Raw genomic sequence first — 23506 nt, forward strand, 5'->3', positions numbered from 1 at the left:
TGAAAACTTCCCTAAAGCCCTGAAAGCTGGAAGATGGGAATTCTCAACTGTTTCCCAAACAGACAGAACACCAGGGAAGGGGAACTCCCCAAGTTCCAACAGTCTTGACCTTGACTGTTTTATACACAGCATCAGTTGCTCTGAGTCACTCTTGCACATCCCTTTGCACTGTGGTTAACATTAACATTATCTGGTTATCCTTTGGTTGTGTGAGACAAAGTCTTAGAAAGATAATTCTTCCTGGAAGTTGCTTTCCCCTCTTGTCCCTAATAATACCCTCACCCTCCGGTAGGCACAGTCTCTGTGTGTGGAATTCTAAGCCCTGCAAGAGCTTCTTGGGCAGTGATTTTCCCTGCATCCCTCATTGCCTTCTGCTTTGCCTGGACTTCCACTCCCCTGGCTCACTTCTCTAGGGTTCCTGGAAGCTGTTAAGATACTAGACACACAATATCAGAGCAGAACCTCACAGTAACCCTGCAAGGGACATATATGGTAACACCTGCTTTCACCGTGAGGAAAACACAGATAGGATGGGTGGAGAAACTTAGGTCACACAGCTTGAACACGGTCTGCTGGGATGTGAACACTGGTCTGCTTGATTTCAATGCCACACTTGTCCTTGATGGCCTTGATCCCTCCCTACACTGAAAATTCTATGAATTAATAAAAATGCTAAGAATTTCTAATCACTATTTTCCTACATGCAGTGAAAGGAGAGAAATGAAAATTTTACTTGGAAGCGCAGCCTGAAGATAGATTTGGCTATTTTCCTCCAAACAAACTGCAGGCATGAAGTATATACACCCGTGGTGGGTGCCCCAGAGGTAGCCCTTGTGGTGTCTACAATTTAGGAGGATTTGACTGAATCTACCCAGGGGCCAGAGATTTAAATGCATATGGTCAAACTCATCTTTTGTCAAGTGAAAATGCTCAGTAGTATCAGTTAATATAAAACAAACCCTGTGTAGATAAATTTATAGAATTTAAGCACAAATTCAATCACTCACTGGTCCATTCTCCCATCTGTAAGTTCCCATCTAATAGTGGGAACTTAATGGAAAATATGGTTACCATCAAGACCAAGAGTCGAGATACCAGAAATTACCTTTGCTTGGCAAAAGACTTGCTTAAGAAGCCCTTTTCATCTTTGAGTTTTAAAGCAAGGGAGGTTAGTAGTCTCGTGATATCTGTTAGGACATAATTTTGAAAGGCTTGATCTTCTGACCTGAAGTATATTTTCCATTGTCAGTAACATCATGGTACTCATGATGTCACAGCCACATTTTTCTTTAATATTCTAGGAGTATTGTGTATTTTATTAGACATCAATAATAATAATAGAAGCTAACATTTATTGACTGGTGCCTGGCTCATACTCATAAGAGACTATAAGCCAGGCACCATGTTCTCAGCCACCCTAGAATTTGTTATTGTTCCCATTAGGCAGATGAGGAAACTGAGGCTCCCTTATAGTATATAATTCATAGGGTGGTTGTGAAGATTTTATTTTATATATATATATATATATATAAATTATTATTTTGCAACCCAACAGTATAGTATAGTGGAGGCAGTGTGTGTAATGGTTAAAAACACAAACCCCAGAGTAAGGTGGCCTGGGTTCAAATCCCATTTCTGCCTGTTACAAACAGCATGATTCTGGCCCAGTTACCTCAACTTACTGTGCCTCATTTTCTCCATCTGTAAAATATAGAACCCAATATCTACTTTTTAGGGCTGTTTCTAGGATCACAAGTTAAATAAATGGAAGCATATGCCAGCATTTGGAAACTTAAATTATAGTTGTTCCTCTAGACGGCTGTGTGTGATCTATTCTCTGAGCCTCTGTTTCCTTATCTATGTATAAGGTGAGATAATTTAGCAAGAGAACCAATGGGAGACATTTCAGATGATACATTCTAGCTGATTAAATAAATGTGATTGTTATTTCATGTTTTCATATTGTGTGTGTGTGTGTGTGTGTGTGTGTATTAAACATGGTGAATTTTTTCTTTTCTCTATTTGCTGACTGAGTTGCTAAAGTGAACTCAGATGCATATGGGATATTCACTAAATCTTCTGGAATGATTAGAAGGAGGGAGGAGAAAGCTGTGTTTTAACAAAAATGTCCTTGAGCTGGTTGAATACCTCAGAGCTAGATAGATCAAGCAAAGGCTCTGAAGTGGCCATTCCATGGCAATATCAGCCCCTAGAACACATAGAGGACATGATTAGAGCAAATTTCCAGCACTGCTACAGACACTGGGTGGTCCCTGAGCTTGGACTTTTAAAAAGCCTGAACATGTAGAGACATCAGACCCAAATGAACACTGCCTCTTAGGAGAGATCTCCTAAAATGGCCTTAGCCCACTAAAGGCCTACCAGAGAATGGGCTGTTGAATAACATGAACCAAGCAGACACCAGATTATTACCAAAGTTTCTAATATAGAGATTGACAGTGCTGCCCGGGGTTTAAAGTGGGAGGAAGAGGCTAGTGCCTTAGCCTGAACCCAAAAACTATTGCCCCTTCTAATGCCCAATGGAAAAAGTCAATAAAAACACTATTCTAATGTCTTTTTTTGAGTCACAGTCAGAAAGAAGAAATGACCTGTGGTTGGAAGAGGTAAACTGTGGAATAGAAATTTGACTTGTGCCTCTGGCACCCATAGCCATGAGACCTAGGTTTGTCAGATAATTTCTTTGAGCCTCACATGCCTCCTCTGTAAAATGGGAATAATGACTATTCCTTCTCTTCAGGACTGCTGGGCATGTTCAAAGCAATGTATGGAAAGAGTCCGCCATCTCAGAGGAACCAAAGAGTGGAGTGATTATCATCATGGAGGATGAAAGTGTATTCCAGTGTCTACCTCATTCATTTCCTAAAGTGAATCACCCAGGCCTTGGCTGTTCTAATATCTGGAATTCTCTTTCTACTACAAGTACATCTGTCACACAGAATGTTACCGACTTACTCCCTATGTTTTCTGATCACATAGAATCTGAGAGGGGAAATAAAACTTATAAATTGTTGAGTCCAAGATTGACAAACTCCATTGTCTTAAAGGGCTAAGCTGTGGTGACAGGTGCAGCAGGCCAGGCATAAGTAATAGGGAGCAGGGGAGACTGTGGGAAACTGAAGGGCAGCTGTCTCATAAGAGGATGAAATTCTAATCTTTTACAATATATTTCAAGGCAAACAAAGCAACACTCTGGGCTGGGAGTCCATCCATGAACTACCAACTTTTAGCCCCAAATTATGAATACCTTCCTTATTTATAGATGAGGAAATTGAGACTGACAGTAGGGATATGACATAAGGCAGAAATTGGCTTCTGGCTTAATTGAAGCATTTAGATGGGTTGGGAGTGATAATATTAAAAAGATGATTGCAAAAAGCTTTATTTCATGCTGTAATGTCAATATAACATTGAATGGGCTGAAGACTGATATTTTCAATGACTTAACCTATAAGCAAGAAACAGAGTGTTGGCTTGGCTAGTAGGTGTGATCTTTAAGTTTATGGTGAGGCAATGCATTTTTAACAATCTCTTAGGAAAATGTTCTTTCTGAATTTTTAAAATGATGAATACATTTAAATAAAAATAGCTTTAGTAAAAACAAAACTATGTGCTATTTATTTGTAATAAAATCTTATATGTCATATTGAGGAATCTCTTCCAGTATTTTGTAATTTCTGCCATTACCCTCTGGTGATGGAATATTGAAGGGAGCATATTTCAGTGAAACAAAAATTGGATCCAGAGTCAGCTGATGTTGGCCTCAGTTACAGTCCTGCCAAATCATTACTGATGTTGGCCTCACTTACAGCCATGCTGTAGCCATGGACAAACTACCATGCCTTTTGGTGCCTGAGTTTCTTTGTCTATTAAATGGGCAAAGAAATTACCCTGCTTCCATCACAGGATTGCTAAAAATCAAATAATATCCAATTTCTAAAGCAAGTTGACATGTGCAATATAAACAGGAGGTATTAATAAGAGTCTTCTTTCTTGTCACAATCTTTTCCTTTTGAAGGCTGCCAATAATTCCTCTTTTTTTATTACCTTCATTGTCTTCCACAAGCAGAAATGAAATTCAAGTGGCCTCTGTCACATGGAGTTAGTGTGGAGGGGAAACAGGGTAGAGGTTGTTTTGTGTTTTACCCCACCCTTCTCACCTTACAGTCACAATCTGTCCTCCATCCAGGACAACACCATTCATTTGGGCTATAAAGATGGCGGCCACCGCTTCATAAAGGGCTGTACCATCCATGTTAATGGTTGCTCCAACAGGAAGGACGAATCTAGTCACACGCTTATCAATCCCCAGATTTTCTTCCAGGCAACGAAAGGTGACAGGCAAAGTTCCAGCACTGAGAACAAAGAGAAAGAGAGAGACAGGGTTATGTCCACTTTAGAGAAGCAGGACAATGCATAAACTGGAATGCCACTGCATCCTTAGTTTTTCTTGTTTTGTGTCAATCAAGCAATGTGACATGCAAAAAAGCAGTATCTGGAGCCAGATTAAAAACTCGTGAGTTGGAGGCTCAAATTCAATCTTATTAAGACACTAATAGGCAGCAAAATATTTTCGTTGGTTCTGGTTTTGGAGATATACTCAGAGCTTGAAGATTTTTTCTTTTGGCCACTGTTTCCATCTTGGATTCAATATTGAAGTGCATCTGATTGCCCATATTAATTGGGTTGCAAAAAAAAAAAACAAAAACCAGCTATGTCAGAAAAGAATCAGCTATCAACAGCAAAATGGGATGAGGAATTTTTGAATAACCCATAATTTCATGCTAGAAATGCTGTTTCCGATAAAATGACTGAATGGATTGCATTTAGCCCTGGGAAATTGCCCTGAGCTGGGCTTGCTAATTTCCATAACAACAAACATGTCCAGCACACTTCAGCATGAACCTGAGCTTCAAGCAATTCACTGGGGAACCTCACAGATAGTCCAACACCCTGATATATGCTCATCGGCCAATTCTACAGTCACTTCAATGACATGGAGCAGGAAAGCATGTGCTCATTAGCAAATCAAAGACTAAATATGAAGTGACTTCACCCCCACTCCTCCCAGGCCTGGGATGTGGATTCGTGACCACATGACCAAGCCTCGAAGGCCAGAATTCCTGACACGTTCATATGTCTTCAAAATTGGAGACCAATAAACAGTAAGGGTTGCTAAAGGCCAGAATATTATTTCCATGTGGATAGAAGTGCCTGGGAGGGTGAGTGGATTTGCTGCAAAGTTTAAGTAATGTAGAAAGCAATGCAGAACACTCAAACTGCCATGGAAGTGCTTCATGGTCCATCCTCTTGATTTTTTTCTATTCAAACTTTAGCAAAGTGAATTAGAAAACCTGCAATGCAGATAACATTTGGAGGTGTTTTCTCTCTTGCACTTACAGCTTTTGTCAAAGTTTCCTCCTTCTACTGGTCAGAATTAGTGACCAAACTGGACATAGATCCCTGTAGAGGTCTTAGTTTCTCAAAGAGTGGGAGAAGACCATCTGCTCCAGGGAAGCTAAATGAAATGAAGATTCCAGGGCCTATCCAGAACCAACGAATCAGAAGCCCTAAAACTAGGGATGCGAGATGTGCATCTTATCAAACCACTGGCCCACGAGCTCCTAAAACAACCTTAGGAGAGCCAGATTTCTCTTACCAGAACATTCTTTGTGATTTCAAGTCAGGGGTCTGTCTCATGCCTCCTTCTTGGTCTGGGGTAGGAAGAAGAATTGTTTGTTGGGGGACATCTCATAACTAAAATCTTGCAAACCCAGGGCAAAGTTGGAGCCTGGCCTCATTTGCATGCAGGGGATGGCATCAGACCTGGCTTTCTATCTTAATGAGAAGTCAGTGTCCCTTTCTTCCTCTTACCCCACCCTTTCCTGGGCCCTTTCGAAGGGTTGCCAGGACACCAGGACTGGTATGAGATGACTGCTCAGTTGTGGTTGGTGGCCAGGATTCTCGATTGCAAGCATTCTCAAATCTAAGGACACTTCTGGAATTGCTGGCATACATTTATGTTTATTATTGCATTCATTTTTCCAAAATGTCATCAAATGGTCTTTGGACAATTAAGTCGACTGGGAAAAATGATTGGTAAGTATAAAAATATCCTCTATTTCTCTACTGGACAGGCTTTTTGTCTTAAAAAACCCACCTACCCAATCAAACTAGGACTTGAGAATTTTAATTTCAAGCTTTCCTGTGTGGACGGGCTGACATTCTGACATTGCTTTTTTGGCTCCTGCCTCAATGGCCATATGACAGCCTTCAAATGTTGCTAATAATAACTGTCAGATATTTGAAATGCTTCTTTTGTTTTTTACGTATTAGTTTTAACAGACTGCACTGAAGTTGGAGGGCTGAAGACAGGTCAGTCTCAGGCCACCCCACTCCCTCTGTCCTCCCTGACACCAGCCTCTGGAACCATTGAGAAAAGCCGTTCAACTACCCTCAACGTCTTTATTCTGTACAAGGGCCGAGGAGGCAGGAAGGATATTTTGTGGGCTGTCCCTGGGTTTTACATTTTTTTTTTCTTCTCTGTGACCATGATGGCAAAGAAACCTTCAGTTAATTCTCGGTACATGACTCACACCACATGGCCTTTTAAAAAAAGAAATTCCACATCCAGGCAAAAACCACATTTTAACTAAAGATTAAAACCACTTTTTTTTTTTTTCAAATGAAATACAGAGTTAGGGGAAGAAATTGGTCTAATATTAGCAGCCTTGGTTGGATAATCTGAGCATTTGTCTCTGATTTAAATACAAATTTGGGCCATGCAAATCCCCTTAAGATTCACCTTGTCTTATAAAGTTACTGAAATAATGGTCTAGTCATTCAAAAGAAAATAATACTAATATTTTTGAAATGGTTGAAAGATCTAAACCATAAAGGTATTGGAAGAAAATAAAAAGTCATATTGTATTAACTTGGAGAAGCTATTCCTAAGCAAAATCTAAATTCTAAATTCTAAAGAAAAGTATTGATAGCTTTGACTAAGTACAAATTTAAAACTTCTAGAGGCAAAAAGCACAGTAAATTTTTAAGACAAATGTCAAGTGAAGAGGAGGATTATTTGCAACTTGTGACACATGAGCTAATATTCTTATACAAAAAGAGAGCTTGAAAATCAATCAGGAAGGGACGAATACCTCAACAGGAAAATGACCAAGTTCATGAACAATTCACAAGGCAGGCGAAAGGGGAGGGGAAGGAGAAGTAAAGATATGCATATCCCATGAGATTACTTTTCACCCAATAGGACTGGAAAGCATTAAAGTGACTGGCAATATCCAGAGCTGGTAAGCAAGCAGGGATGGGCACACCCTCAAACCCCAGTTAATGGGAACATAAAATAATACATTTTTCTGAATAGCAATCTGGTAACGTGCTTCAAAACCGTCAATGTGCATACCATTTGACTCTGAAATTCCACTTATCCTGAGGGGATCATCATACAACCTTGCAGAGATGTATTTGTAAGGATGTTTGTCACAGCCCTGTTTAATAGACATGCCTTAAATATACATCACTGTGGCTAGGACATGGTGGGGTTTGCATTGTAGTACATACAGTGCATTATTATGCAGTTTAAAAAATGGTAGTAACGTCTATTGCAATAGATACAACTTTTATGATACGTTGACCAGTAAAAAAATAGCTATTTATAAAACAATATATACATACATAGTAAGAACTTGAAAGATATATAACGAAAGACTAATTAAAAGGTTATGACCAGTTATCACTGGGTGATAGAATAATTGGCAAAGCTCATTTTCTTCTTCAAAATTGTATTCACTGCCTGAACTTTTTCACAATGAGCCTGCAGAAATTTTATTTTATTTTTGTTTTCTGGTTATGAGCCTGGTATCAGATAAAGTATGAGATACCAGGCTTATAACCAGAAAACAAAAATAAAATTAAACCAGGTTGGGTTTTTTTTTTTTCTCTCTCTTTTTCTTCAAGTGAAGATCTGTATGGATAGAGATACTTAGTCATGGAAAATTTATAAATCAAGAAGGAAATTTTGAAGTGTTTTCCTTCATCTTCGGAAACTGGGTGAAGAATCTAGACCCTTAAGATTGTATATATTCCAGCTTTGTCTGAAACCCCATTTTCTACTAGCACTGAATCCTCATTGATTTGCAAGATGGAAATTTAATTTGGCTTCCCAGGTGGTTGGCATTATTGGTCTGTTAGGTCGCTTAAGGGAAACCTGACTGCCTGCTCAGTAGCCGTGGAGCAACAGGCCCTGCTGTGTCATGGAGTGGCACCTCCCTAGCATTGCATGGGCACAGGTTCTGCAACAAGGACCTGAATGATGAGCTATGGGTTTCAGAATTTGCTTGCCTCCCTGCCACCTGTTTTATGATTCAGTCTTAGTTTTGTGACCCAGGGACATATGTACAGAAATAAAACAATGATTGCAAGCTGAAAGTAAAACACTAGTCTTAAAAATTCTCAGTTGTAAGGCATTTCTTTCTTTCTTTCTTTTTTCAGATGGAGCCTCACTTTGTCACCCAGACTAGAGTGCAGTGATGCAATCTCAGCTCACTGCAACCTCTGCCTCCTAGGTTCAAGCAATTCTCCTGCCACAGACTACCGAATAGCTGGGATTACAGGCGCCCCCCACCGCACCTGGCTAATTTTTGTATTTTTAGTAGAGACAGGGTTTCACCATGTTAGCCAGGCTGGCCTCGAACTCCTGACTTCAAGTGATCCACCTGCCGAGGCCTCCCAAAGTGCTGGGATTACAAGCATGAGCTACTGCGCCCAGCCTAATTGTAAGATGTTCCTTATGTATTTCTTCTTGTTCATTTTTTGGTTTGTTTTTGTTAGATTCAGTCCAAGATGATAGTCCAAAAAATGATTTTTCTCTACATATCTCTGGGGTCCTCTTTGGCTTTCTAGGTACTGGAACTAAGTAATAAAGGGGGAACTGATTCTTCATCAATGCCAAGTTAACTCTGGGGAAAAATAATCCATTAGAGGTTCGTGTCGAGGTCAAAGACTTGGCCGAATTTTGTTAGAAAAAGTCTCACCTAACATACCATTTACTTTGTAAAAGCTGCTTCTCCTACTTTTGAAAATTTATTTACCAAAATCTTCAAAGAGTAATATTTTGTGATAGCATTTTCCAAATCACAGGTGAAATGTTTATTGAAAAATATCCTGTTACACTCCCTTTAGAAAACATCTAAAACTAAACTAATGATTTAAGTGGCAAATTAAGCATGCAAACAAATAGCATGCATTTATCTGAAAAATTTAATGTGAGATCGTATTTCCAATATAGTTGCAAACCAGCAAAAATGTTCACCAGAAGGCTCAGAAGTTCCTAGAAGGAGACAAAAATTCAAATCATTCGCCTTTTCCAAAAGATCTTAGTAATGTGTGCCAAGTGTTCTTATTGAACTTTGTGATGGGAGGGTTTTGAGAAATGAGAAATGGCAAAGAAGGCAAAAGAGTGAGCAAAGAGAAAGGTGATTTCTTTTGTTCTCTACCTGGAAGCGGTGCCCAGGGCAGTGATCCAAGCCTGGAAAATGCCAGCAAAAAAGGAGAAGGGGTTTTTCCTGGTCACTACAAAGTAAATCAAGGGGAGAAAGATGCCCCCGTGGATGATGAGGCCTATGATCACTGTTACCATGTACATCCCCAGTTGCCTAGCAACCACTTCTAAGTCCTTGATTGCAATGATCTTCCCACAGATCAGGCAGGCGATACCCAGGGGAGAGTACCTGAAAAACACAAAAGGGAAAAACAGCATTGAAGAGATCATTAGGGATTCAGAACCTGGGCCTCCTCTGTACCGCACACTGAGGAAAACGCTTGGCTCTTCTGTACAAAAAAAGACTTTTGCTGAGAAAAGTTCATGTTATTTTTTACTTTGGACCAACTCCCTTAACCAAAATCTGTTTTGTGGATCTGGTGGCGCCTGCTCTGATGAAAAGTCCAAAGGCAAATTTTGTCGCTAAGGTGAGTTCTAGGAATAAAGGAGAGACATGCATTGCCACCTTTATCTTTACCATCAAGTTCAAAGTTGAGAGACCGAGGTGTGTCTCTGGGAATCTTGTTTGATTTGTGTTCCTCAGTTCCTTCCTATAAATTTGGGAATTTGAGCTTTTTAGAAAACTATAAACTGGAATTTGTAAATTTGCATTGTTTTTACCTAGGAAGATAGGGAATATATTGAAATGAGAGAGAGAGAGAGAGAGAGAGAGAGAGAGAGAACAAGGAAATCATCTGAGCCAAAATGTACATTTAGAGAAAAGTGGTTTTATGACTTCTAAGTCTGAAAGTCTTTTTTCCATACTTATTCTAACAATAATGCTGGCTACTTTCATTTTGTTTTAAGCACTATGGTGAGAGCTGCACACCCATTCCCTCACTTAATGCTTACCACAACCCGAAAATCTAGGTGTCATTATTGCAACGTGGCAAATAAAGAAACTGAGGTTAAGAAAAGCTAAATAATCAGCCCAAGACCAGGAAACCAGGAAATGAAAACAATCTCAGGTCTGTGAAACTCCCAACTGGGGGATTTTCCCAACCAAGACAAGCCACTTCTTTTTAGTGAATAATCACAGCTCTTTGTAGATAAGCAATTTGTCGTATACCAATTTATCCTATATAAACTGATGTTATAGTTCTATCTTATTATTAATTTATAGAGAGTTTGGAAACTACTTTGGTCCTCACTCTTGGGAAAGCTATTTTCTCTCTCAACCTGAATATATTCTTCCCATATTTGGTAAAATCCTTTATTATCCAGAATGGTGTTGTTAGGGCATGAATTTGTTCAGCCTGTGACAGTTTCTGGCTGATATGAAAATATTTATGGGAAGGTTGCTACCTTATTAAAAATTATGAACATACTTGAGAGAAAGACTATGGGGAGAATGAAGTCCCTAGATAAGGCTTCCAGCAGGGGTCAGGGAGTCAGGAAAGGATGCTGTAATTGTAAGATCTATACAGACTTGCAATTGTGCCTGGAGCAAACACTTTCCTGGATTAAAGAAAAAATGTGAAGAGTAGATGAGACACATATATATGAATACTACATAAGACATGGAGCTCGTCTCACCACTTATTAGTTATTAATATGTGACCATGGTTAGTGGCTTATTCCCATTTTACAGATATGTATGTCAAGGCTCAGAGCGGCTAACTCCAACCTCATGGAGATGCTGTGGGGATTAAATTTTTGAGCATGCATATATGTGTGCTGCTAAAAACCCCTCTCGCATCTCTGTCGGTACCATTAATTCTCTGAGTCCCGACAAAGGCATTCCTTGTAGGTTCTGTTTTCACATATGTACCCCATGTCCTCTCATCACTCATGCTTAGTAAGCCTGAGTTAGTGATGCTTTCTAGAACATCTCATGGGATACCCAATTGCAAGATGATTTTATAGCAACATATTCTCTCAAGAGGAACCTAATCCCGAAGGAACTGATCTGTAACTGACACAAATTAGTTAAACTAACATTAGCATAGTTGCTCTCTTCCCATATGAGAATCTAGCCTGAAGGTCCTACTTTTCCTTTCCGTGGGGTGCAGGCTGGTCAAGTCTGAGGACTGCTTCCCTAGACATTAGGGAGTCTGAGACAAACCTGTGCTCATGTCATTAAACCCTTAGCTCTCCCACCATTTTATATTCTGCTGGTGTGTCCATAGTCACATCTTATAAATTATCAAGGTAGTCTCAGGGACCAGCACTTCATTCATTGAGACTGTAAATAAGCAGAATGAACCTTCCTACAAAGCCAAAAAGCACTTATCTTCATAAAACAAGAGATCAATTCTTTCCCAAGCACCAAGCACCCTTTAAAGATGTCCAGAAAAACACAAATATAAGCTGTTTGGGGTGCCATTCAATTTTCCTTCTCTCCTGGGACGAGCAATTTGTAGAATGGAGAGAAAATGCTTTCAAGCCTCTTTGCCAAAAAAAGACTAGCTATAGAGTCTCCTGGAGAATGCATTTGGGCCACAGACAGATGGACTAGAGAGAGGTAACAGTTTACCTCTGGGGCACATAGCCAGCTGAGAAAAAGCATGAGCTCCCATTGTAAATGGAGAGTGTTAATCAAAGGCCAGAAAGTGAAGTGTTAGGGTTTATAAATATGGCAAGAAGAAGCCCTTGCTAATCCAAACACCTTGATCTCTGGGAATAGGATGAGCATTAAGTAGAAGAAGGTAAGAACGTTTGTTCTATGAAGTCTTTCAGGGCCATTACTTTCTTGTGCCTATTTTTATTTTATTTTTATATTTTGAGACAGAGTCTTGCACTGTTAGCCAGGCTGGAGCTCAGTGGCACCATCATTGCTTGCTGTAACCTTGACCTCCTGGGCTCAAGCAATCCTTTCACCTCAGCCTCCTGAGTAGCTAAGACTACAGGTGTTTGCCACCATTCTCAGCTAATTTTTGTTTATTTTTATTTTTGTAGGAGGTCTCACTATTTTGCTCAGCTGGTCTCAAATTCCTAGCCTCAAGCAAACCTCCCACCTCAGCCTCCCAGAGCACTAGGATTACAGGTGTGGCTGACCAACTGCACCCATTTTTAAAACAAACAACTTAGGCCTTCACTCCGAAACTGGGACTTCTGGGTTCCTGGGTTTCCATATCAATGAATTACCTAATTGAAAATAATATTCCATGGAAAAGGATGGGCAAATGCCCAGCACCCAAGGCCACCACTCAAAGCTTCTGAGATGAAGCCAGCAATCAAAACCACAAATCAAAGTGCATAAAGAGGCTGAGGGCTCCACGGAGAGTTCTGAAGCCAAATAATGCCCAGTGATTGTTGGTCCATTTTCCACATGAGAAGGACATGGCTGGAGAGCTGGGGAGAGGGAATGGCTCCCATGCTGCTCTTAGGCTGTTCCTGTTCTCTGTTTTCAGGGCCACAGATTCATCCAGGACTGGCCTGTGGAGTCTTTTTCTTACTACTGTATCCATTCTAGCCTCCACCTACTTTGTCTTTAAGCCCTTACCAGCCTAAGATGCCCCTCGCAGGGCTCCACCAACACACTCATCTACAGCAGGCAAGCTACCTAGAATTCAGTCGGTGTCCGGGTGTCAGAAACCACCAGCTTCCTGTTAACAATTCCCTGGTTTACCCTGGGCTTACCTGGGCTTACCTGGATTCCCTGGGCTTACCACATACCTATGGAGTCAGAATGTCCTGGAGCTGGCCTTGGGGCATTTATATTTTAAACAAGCTCCCCAGGTAATTCTGATCTGTTTGAAAACCAGTATTTCAAGAAACAAAAATCTTAACTGCAACTGATGAAACGCAGATATTACTTGGTGACCTTTTGGAAACCATTTACCTTAGCTCCAACTACTTCAGGATCTTTGAGGTCTTAACCCACTGGAATAATTCATTTGGTACTTTCAGGCCTGGGACTGATGATGAGACAGACACTTGGAGTGGAGGTAAGCTGAGGGACTTTCTCAGCCCTGCTGTGGAGCACCTCTGGTTCTGTCCCACACGTTTCCAATAGCTTGTCAATAGAGCTAAACACACATTCCAAGAGTTGCTGAAAGGTGCTGTCTGTGCTCAGAAAGTATCACAAATCTTCATCTTTCCCAATCCATTTAGGGATAGGAGTTCCAGCTACCCAAAGAGTGATTTTTGTTAAAAGTTACCATTTGTGGATTAGAACTTTTCAGCAAGACAGAGTGAAAAGCAGTTAGTATAGCCTCCAGGTTTATTATTCCTCCAGAGACTTCCTTTTGCAAGGAAATGAAATTCCAACCCATCAAGGTGGCCTGCAGGACCCTGGAGGATCTGCCTTCTGCCCACCTCTCCAACTTGACCTCCTTTTGCCCCCTTTCACCAACCACACTGCAGCCTCTCTAGACCTTTGTTCTGACCCTCAAAAGGCTTTCCCTGCCACTTCTTCCTCTTGGAATATTCTCCCCTCAGTTCTTCACCAGGTTGCTTGGCTCACTCTGCAGGTCTTCATTAAAGGTCACCTTTCCAGACAGCATCACGTGGCCCATCACTTCTACCCCCATCACTATCTCTCGCTATTGCACGGCACTTATTACTATTTGAATTAGTAATAAGTGCTACAAAGACAATTTGCTACCATTTGCTCCCTTTTGGCTTTCCCTCTCTCCCTTTCCTAGAATGTAAGCTCCTCAAGGGCCAGAACCTTTCTCTGTCTTATTCACCATTATCTCACCAGTACCTAAAATCATTGCCTGCACAGAATAGAATATCTATTGAATGAAAAAAAAAATGGATGGATTGACAAAGATTCTTTGTTTGACCAAACTTCAGTTAGGCGTCTGAACCTTCTTCTGGCCTCTTCTGGGCTCTTTGCTAAACCTTCCTTATAAAATCCGGTTTAGCAAAAAACTCGTCTAAGTCAGGTTAGCAAGAACCTCCATCCTCAAAATCTGATCACCCTCAAATCTGATCAGGTTCTTCATCCTCTCCTGGACGATGTTTGGTCACCCTGTGGCCTTCAGCTAGAATCCTGTGGGGTTGGTTTAGCCAAAATACTCCTTACCCCCAAGCATCCACTGCCCCCACCTTGCTCCATGGCTATAAATTCCCACTTACCCATGTTGTACTTGCAAGTGAGCCCAATCTCTCTCCCCAACTCCAAAATCCCATTGCTGTGGTCCCTGTGCTCATTGCAATGATCCTGAATAAAATCTGCCTTACTGTGTTTTAACAAGTATCATTGAATAGTTTTTTATTTAACAGTGTGGATGGATGGTGGTTTATTGGAAGAAGGAATTGGAAGAGTAGGCAGAGATTTTACTTCTCACTTTATGTTTTTATAGGGGTAAGATTATGAAACATTTTACTTTCTGTTTTAAGTTTTTCAAATTTTGAAAAAAATGTTTTAAATAACTACCTAAGAAAATGAGGATATGAAAATCATACAAAAATTAAGGGGTTTTCAGGTTTCTTAAAGAATTCATGAACACAGAGATACAAAGGATATGGATTGAATTGATGATGATATTGGTAACAGCAAACAGCTATTACTATAATACTAATCCATGTAAAGTGCTTAGACAGTTCCCAGCACAAAGAAGGTGCTTCATGACTGTTGGTCACAGCCTTAATTCTCACAGCAACCTATGGCCTGGATTCTAGAATCATCCCATTTTACACATCAGAATATCGGGGCTTAGAGTGTGTCTAACTTGCCTAAAGTCACACAACTTGCAATAGGAGGATCCTGGATTCAATCCAGTCTGAAGTCAAAAAGAAATTGATGTAGGTATCACTTCTGTACAGCTCCATAACACTGGGCAAGTCAACCTCTGTGCTTAGTTTTCTCATCTGGTAAATGGGTTAACAAAAGCACCTATTTTTGTTCAGTACTATTGTGAAGAATAAATGAGCTAATGCATGTAAAACAATTGGAATAATATTAAGTATTTAGCAGGAATTTGGTAAATTTAAGTTATTTAATAATAATTGTTTCCTCAGTAATAAATGGGTTAGTACCTGTACTGTAACTGAAATAGTACTGAGCATACAGCAAGAAGTTAGTAATTCTAATTTATAATTTAATAATAAAAAGAATTATTATAATCTTTTTAATGTTATATTCTGCTATTATTACTATTATAACTGCTACATAGAAAAGAATACAAAAGAATTCTGATTTTTTTAAGCTTTGAGGGGTCAGTTAAAGAGTAGTTGACTGTTTTATCCAGAACCTTTTTACACACATCATTAGCAAATACTGATGCTGATGAGGCAGTGAAAGAATTAAAGAAATGTGTAGAATTGGTGTCTCATGTCATGTGACATTGTCCTGACTATGAGCCTAGATGAGGTAACCAAACAGCTGTCAGAAATCATTCTAAGGTCTTATTCCTGCCTCACAACCACTTTTTACCTCCCAAGATGATAATAAGTATTTAGGAGTTCTGGTTTCAATGAATGGGAAACTTCTTAATTCATACCATCACCCTCCATCTCTGGGGAGAAGGGAGGCTACACTTCATCCCACCGACTCATCTGATGTCCTAGAAGATTCCCTTTCCTGCAAGGGTTTAGTGGAAATCACATTGGTATGGACATAGGAAGGACACACACATTGCCCATGTTATTGGCATCATATTACAGAAATACGGGCTGCATGTTTGGCGTAAAGATGCGTAATCTGCTAGAAATTCTAGGAAACAATGGAAAATCCTAATGTTTAAGCAAGAGACTTATTCTGCATTGTGTACTAAAGTCTCAACAGACTCAGATGAATCTGAAGGACTTAAAAAATATGTTTTACATTTGGATGCGGTGGCTCATGCCTGTAATCCCAGTACTTTGGGAGGCCAAGGCAGGCGGATCATAAGGTCAGGAATTCAAGACCAGCCTGGCCAACATGGTGAAACCATATCTCTACTAAAGATACAAAAAATTAGCCGGGCATGGTGGTGCACACCTGTAATCCCAGCTACTTGGAAGGCTGAGGCAGAAAAATCACTTGAACCCGGGAGGCGGAGGTTGCAGTGAGCTGAGATCGCGCCATTGCACTCCAGCCTGGCAACAGGGCGAGTCTTTGTCTCTCTCTCTCTGTGTGTGTGTGTGTGTGTATATATGTATGTATATGTTTTACAACACCACCATATTCCCAAATCTTCATACAACAGAAATATCCAGAAATCTAGAATTGCCTGAGAAGCTGAAGGTTCAGTACAATCATAAAAGAGAACATGATGTTATTTCACTAGCATCCTTTCTGTGTTCTAAAAGCACCGTAAAACAATGATCTGAACAAGCCAGGTCTGTTAAATATGGTTCATGAAATAGTGAGGAGCATCTTCTTGATCTGAAATCTTGGAGTTTTCAGCTATCCCACTCGTTCCTAAAGTTTTAGTAACAATTGACTACAGGCACATCACCATGTTTGGTTCTGTGGAGATAAAAAAGAACAGATTTTTGCCCTTGTGAGGTGGGGTGGGAGATAAGAAAAGGAGGAAGAGAAAAAGCAGCTGGAATTTCCACGAAAGACACCTACAGAAAAGTGGAAAAGGATCAGAAGAAGTTTGGCAAAGAAGGTGGGTAGGCCTGGAACATGCAGAGATGGGGAATAGGTAACCCAGAATTCCTGTGGAAAAGAGAACACAGGTATGACTTGGTCTAAGAGTGGTTTTATTTTTTTCTAGGCAGACATACAGGACCATCCTAGAGATCTGAAACAAATCCAAGTAAAAAGCTTTCTGTCTGATGGATATGGGACACCAAAAGGTTCCAATGATTGAAGATGACAGAGCTTCCACAATGAGAGAGTAGATACTCATGCTCTCCTAGGCTCCCCTAGATTTCAGAGTCACTGACTATAAACACATGTGAAATAAAGGGGAAACAATATTGCTTAGACGATCCAAACCAAAAAACCTACCTGCTTATGCGTCAAGGGTTTTGATACCAATATGAACTACAGCTCTTCCTCTCCCTAGCTATAATCATCTTAGGCAAGTTAATTATTAGGTTGGTGCAAAAGTAACTGTGGTTTTTCCCATTGAAAGTAATAGCAAAAACTGCAATTCATAAGTTGAATTCATATGTCCCCCAAATTCTTATGTTGAAACTTAATTCCCAGGGCAGTGGTGTTAAGAGGTGAACCATCTGGGAGGTGGTTAGGTGATGAGGGCTGTGCCCTCTTCAATGGAATTAGTGCTCTTAATAAAAGATGCTCGAGGGAGCCTGTTTTCCCTTTCTACCATGTGAGAGCACACACAAAGGTGCCAACTACGAGGAATAGGCCCTCCACAGATACCAAATCTGCTAGTACCTTGATCTTGGACTTGCCAGCCTCCAGAAGGGTGAGCAATAAATTCCTATTGTTTATAAATTACCCAGTCTAAGGTATTTTGTTATAATAGATGGAAAGACAATGACTGTGTAAAAGAGACCCCAGAGAGCTTTCTGAATCTCTTTTCATGCTGAGCGAGGTGGCTCTTGCCTATAATCCCAGCACTTTGGGAGGCCTAGGTGGGAAGATCACTTGAGCCCAGAAGTTTGAGATCAGCCTGGGTAATATAGTGAAATCCTCGTCTCTATAAAAAATTTTCAAAAATTAGCTGGGCATGGTAGTGTGCACCTGTAGTTCCAGCTACTTGAGGGGCTGAGGTGGGAGGATCACTTGAGCTACAGTGAGGGAGGCCGAGCCTGCGATGAGCCATGATCACACCACTGCACTCCAGTCCGGGTGATAGAGTGAGACCCTGTCTCAAAAAAATTACAATAGAATAAAATTCAAATAAAAATAAATAAATATCTTTCTAACTGTGGATACAATGAGAAGTTGGTCTGCAACCTGGAAAAGGCCCCTTATCAGACCCAACCATACTGGCACCCTGATCTTGAACTTCCAGCCTCCAGAACCATAAGAAAGAAATTTCTGTTGTTTCTAAGCCACTCAGTCTTTGGTATTTTGTTATGGCAACCCAACTAAGACAGTTACATAAAAATATACAACCCATTCTCAACTCGCTGGCCATATAAAACAGAGAGTAGGTTAGATTTGGCCCAAGGGGCATAATTTGTCTACCCTTGTTCTAGGGGAAGCTCCAAAAAAGATATTTTCATCCCTTTCTCAAGGTCTTTCTGGAAAGACATTTGATCAGCCCATGCCAACTTTTTCCTGCAGGGAGAGCTCCAGTATCCTCTGGGGATCCCAAGGCTTTCTCAACCCACTGGTAAGAAGTAAGAACAAGGCCACTTACCACATGATCATGATCACTAACTTCATTACAATCTCATTCAAAATGTTGAAGAAATCCACCATCAGCTTGGCCTGATCTCCCATCTTCCCCATAGCGATGCCAAAAGCAATGAAAAACCCTATCAGACCTGTTGGGTGAATCACATTACATAGAAGGACAAATTACAAAGAATGTATTTTTTCTCCCTCATTCTTTACCATTCCCAATGTATGGAGCCATGTTCTCACTGCTGGTTACCCTATGAATTAGACATTAAAAGAACAAAGCATTATATTTGATACTGAATGTAACTTTCCCCTGGATAATTTTGGATTTCTTGAACACTTTCCACATGAGCAAGTTAAACTGTAAACAGCGTTAGGTCCTTGAAGAAAATGTATTCATTTTCATTCCAAACTAAAAGGTGCTCTCTTCTCCCTCCCCTCACTTATGAAATCATGTGTAAGCAGATTCCTTTATTACACAGATTAACGAGGAAAAGCCTGTTGGGACTTGGGGATTATCATACAAGCTTTGGAGCCAACATTGGAATAGCAGAGGCCAATTAGCCAATAAATTCTTTGCTAGAGTTACATCTAGCTTGTTTTGGTATTATCCCAAATCAATGCATGGCTGGTATGTTTCACTCTTACAAAATCCTATATGTAAAATTATTTTTTATTACTACACACATAAAATGACAGGGAGAAAAAAATACTGAAAAATCAAAGGGAAAACAATAAGGAATCCGAAATTCCATTTTATCCAGTTTTTTTAAATGTAATCTGTTATTTATGAATTTGTCATAATTATTTTCATGATTGAAATGGTTAGAATGCTTTTTTTATTTTATTTATTTTTTCAGGATCATAAAGACAGAATATAGATTCACTGTCAGATTTTGCTAGTTCCTAGTCCCTCCACTCTTCTCTTCCTTTACTTGACATTCTTGACTTGTATCTAAGTCCAGCCTCACATCAGCCTTTGGGGTCAATCCTAACCCCAGGAAAGATTTAAGGAGCTTCATCTCTGCCCTCTTCATGTCAGCATCACATTGCACTAGGTCTTGGACCAACTCCAATACCCAACCATGAGTCTTACTTCTGTGTTGGCTTTACCTCATCCCCTGTGCCTGAGGTCCTGGGAATCTGCCCTACACTTTAGTTCCACCAAGGCTAGGCCTGGCTTTGCTCTTCCTACCACTCCTGTTGGTCCCTTCCATTCTCTCCCTCGGTACCTCACGCTCAGGCCTGCAGTCTCACTACAACGCATCCAGGGACTGGGGCACATTGTGCGGCTTACAGGTGTTTCCAGTACTGCCTGGGGGCTATCTGGATTTCTAATTTCCAATCCCCATGTGCTCCCTGACCTCTGACCCCTGATCTAGTATTGCCATTCTTGAGGTCTCAGTTCTTACTACTTACATGTTCTATAAATCAGTGTTGCTATGTCCTTGGCTACAGGACTTTGCTTGCCCACCTGACTTGTTCTCTGACTCTGAAGTATGAGCCATCTTCTCTTTCCTCCTCTTCTCCACACCTAACCTGCTCAATTTGGCAGTCCTAATTTCCAGTCCCTCCCTATTATATCCAGTTTCCTATGGTGTCCAGTTATGCCTAAAGTCTTAACCTATACTCAGTAAATTTTAGCATTATAATTTGATTCTCTTAGAACAAAATTCCTTCTCTCTGAACCTTTGACTTTACTCTTTCCCTAGTCATCTAACCCACTAACCTCTTTACACCAAGCACATATCAACCCAGATTGTCTAACTACCCTTTGCTGGATCCTTTCTATCTTCAGCAAAAAGAATCCATCACTTGCACTTGGGGTTACTAATACTTCACATTTAGTATCTCCTCTTTTTGCTTTCAGCTAGAAAGCTTGACAAATGACTTCACAAGTGAGTTATTGGTCTGGAAAGACAAAGGCTTAGGGAAGATTAGATCCAGGACAGAGGGAACTAGTTCTGCAGTAATGTACAAAATCAATTTCAGGCCATTCCCAAGTCCTTCTCTCAAGCCCATGGAGAGGAGTCTGCTACGTGGGAGGTCAAAGAGAATCAATCTGAATATTCTGGCTGAGAATAGCTCATATTACTTGGTTAATTTCATTTGAAATTAAGAGAAAATGCCCGAGGTATCAAGGTCCCAAAGAACTGGAATAAAAAAAGCTCCATTCAGTGTCAGCAGAAACTGGCCATATCTATGAGAGATAGGTTTTTAAAGGAACAGTTGGAGTTGATTTAAGCAGTTGGGAGAGGGTGGAGCCCAGAATTGTTTCTGGAGGTTTTTTAGGAGAGAAATGGTTCCTTAAAGAAGTGGGAGGCAAGAGCTGGGGTTGTATCTTCATTTATTGCAAGTGCTTATTCCTCGGGACTTTCCAAAGCCAAAAAACAGAAAGACAGCAAAACAAACAAATAAAAAAGCCACTATCTCCACCCTCAGAAGACCGTGGAAAGAACCTTATTTCAGCCATGATTTGTAAATGGGAAGTTTCTCAACAGTCTAACTTCCCTTGGCTTTCCAGAGCCTTGATCTGCACTTGGATGGAAACCGTATTCAGCTTGTAATTTTTCTTTGTAAACATTGCCTAATTGAAATTGCTCACTGGAACGGGGGTGTTCCATCTGAACAAAACCCTCTTGGACTTGGCTGCTGGGGTTACAGAGTAGTGAGTTGTGTTGAAACTCCCCAGTAGAGCCAAAGGTCCTGTGACTTCCCAGAATCCACCAAGACTCTGGAAACAACCAGGAAAGTCTTTGAATGATTCACTCCAAAGCCCTGGCCCCATTGTTCATGGCCTCAAGCTCCTCCCGAGTATGGAGAAGACTGAGGAACACTTTGACAAAAGGGGGTTGGGTGTTTTAAGTTATGACCCACCAGAAAAGACCATGGGGGAGTTAGGAAGGTCCTGAAAGGAACATAGATAGCTGGACAGTGAGGGAGAAGAGCTGCTGGGTGGTGGGTGCTGGGGATATTTGCAAAATCTCCCCAGAGGAACTCTCCTTCCTACTCCTTGCTCCTTCCACCTCTCACCTCCCACTGGTTGTTAAACAATGTTTATTGATCTTCCATTGCCCAGCAACCTAGTCAGCTCATCTCTTCCCTCACTCTCACTCATCCAACCTGCTTCCTGCCAAGCCAAACAAAAAAGATCCGCTTCTGCTTCTCAGTGACTGTGCAATTCTGCTCCCTCTCTCTCCTCTTTCTCTCTACCATTCTAGATGGCTAAGGAGTAGGCTTACCAAATTTGGAACAAACAAACAAACATGACACTCAATTACTTTTTGAATTTCAGGTAAACAATGAATACTTTTTTTTTAGTATTATTATGTCCCATGCAATATTTGTGACATACACTAAAAAACTATTTGCTTTTTATCTAAAATTCAAATTTATCCAGGCATTCTGTATTTTATCTGACAACCCAACTAAGGAGACAAGGCCATGTGATCTTTCAGATGACAACGTGAAAGGACTACTGAACTCATTCATCTCTAAGTAGCTGTCATCCAAACCTTTAGAAATTGTGCTTGGATAAATAAACATACTTCATCCATCCAGATTCACCATTTCTCCCAGGTTTTGGCCAAATGCCCCTATTTCCTGTCTCGGGGACACCATTCTAGTGATGGATGGAGGTTACGGAAGGGAGTGAACCCACTGAGTGGGAGGGGAGCAAACTGGGCAGACTAGAGCCGCTCACATGGTAATAAACCTCTGTCCCTCACGGAGGTATTTTCTTACTGAACTCCTCAGCCCTCCACCCACTTTGAATAACGATCAGAGCTCATACGGAGAGAGCACATGGCATGTGCTACTGTGCCCTATATGCACAATCACATTTCATCCTCACAGTAATCTACAAAATAGATGCCAATCCTATTTCCATTTTATAAGTGAGGCTCAGAGAAATGGAGTAACTTGCCCAGGGTCAGATAACCAGTAAGTGGCCCATACTGGATCCAAACCCAGGTCTGCCCAACTGCAGAGCCCAAAAACCTCTAGGATAGCATGCTAAGAAGGTACTGGGCTAGGAGAAAGGGCTCACTGGGATCCCAGAAAGTAAAACAAGATAACAAGATAATCTGTAAAGCTCCCTTGGTACCTACTCCAACACTTTACAATCCTGGTAGCATTGCATTTGTTTGCAGACTAAGGGCTGTGGTGGTCCAGCCCCCGCACCTAGCACAGCACCAGTACATGGGGGCAGCTTTTAAAAAATGCTTAAGAAACGAAAGCAATGGATGTGTCACTTAATAACACAGAGAGTCAGAGAAAGTGACTTTCCAACACCACACAGAGAGTCAGGGAATGTGCCCAATGACGGTGAGCTCCCTCCTTTTTTCCCATACCCAGCTTCTTGCTGCCCTGTCCCCTTATGGTCTCCTCTGCCCTTCTCTCTCTTCCTTAAATCGCTCAGCTCTCAGTCCCAGTGACCCTCAAATTGCTCCCCAGAGAGAGCCTCCTACTCCACCTAGAGGACAGCTGAGTCATCAGTTTTCTGAAAAGGGAGTGCAGGATAGCCCAGCCATTGCCAGGGAAGCAGAATCCCGGACCACCAGCTGGCCTACCTAAGACGTTCATCCCATCCTTGAACTCCAGGCCCTTCTTGATAACCATCTTAGTCTCCTCCGGCACCTCAGTCACAGTCTCGTTCAACAGAGAGACAACAGCGCTGGTTGCGTTGGCCTCCTCGTCTGGCGGTGGTGCAACCAGGACTTTCTTCGTCACTGTTTGAATCTAACAGAGTGAGGGAAAAAAGGCATAGAGTTGAGGTTTGGCCTATA

General features: G+C 41.0%; 2 protein-coding genes across 8 annotated transcripts in view; one reads left to right on the forward strand and one right to left on the reverse strand.

The window, feature by feature from the left end:
- CD44 (CD44 molecule (IN blood group)) overlaps positions 1-14912 on the forward strand; it is a 159429-nt gene extending 144517 nt beyond the window's left edge. Inside the window, exon 9 of one of the 2 annotated variants that reach the window (XM_063608397.1) lies at positions 8527-14912. In XM_063608397.1, the coding sequence (XP_063464467.1) occupies positions 8527-8881 (355 nt within the window). In that variant the 3' untranslated portion in view covers positions 8882-14912. Of the gene's footprint in view, positions 1-2758; positions 3625-8526 lie in introns of those variants that run through there. The other variant, XM_024930780.4, reaches the window with a different exon arrangement.
- Positions 1-23506, reverse strand: part of SLC1A2 (solute carrier family 1 member 2) — a 168404-nt gene that overhangs the window by 31342 nt on the left and 113556 nt on the right. For 5 of the 6 annotated variants that reach the window (XM_063608391.1, XM_003830368.5, XM_063608394.1 and 2 more), the window contains exons 5-8: positions 23291-23459; positions 18736-18862; positions 9531-9764; positions 4179-4373 (exon numbers count right to left, since the gene is read on the reverse strand). In XM_063608391.1, the coding sequence (XP_063464461.1) occupies positions 4179-4373; positions 9531-9764; positions 18736-18862; positions 23291-23459 (725 nt within the window). The remainder of the gene's footprint in view (positions 1-4178; positions 4374-9530; positions 9765-18735; positions 18863-23290; positions 23460-23506) is intronic. The other variant, XM_063608395.1, reaches the window with a different exon arrangement.

Source organism: Pan paniscus, chromosome 9, assembly GCF_029289425.2.
Source record: "Pan paniscus chromosome 9, NHGRI_mPanPan1-v2.0_pri, whole genome shotgun sequence".
Lineage (NCBI taxonomy): Eukaryota > Metazoa > Chordata > Mammalia > Primates > Hominidae > Pan > Pan paniscus.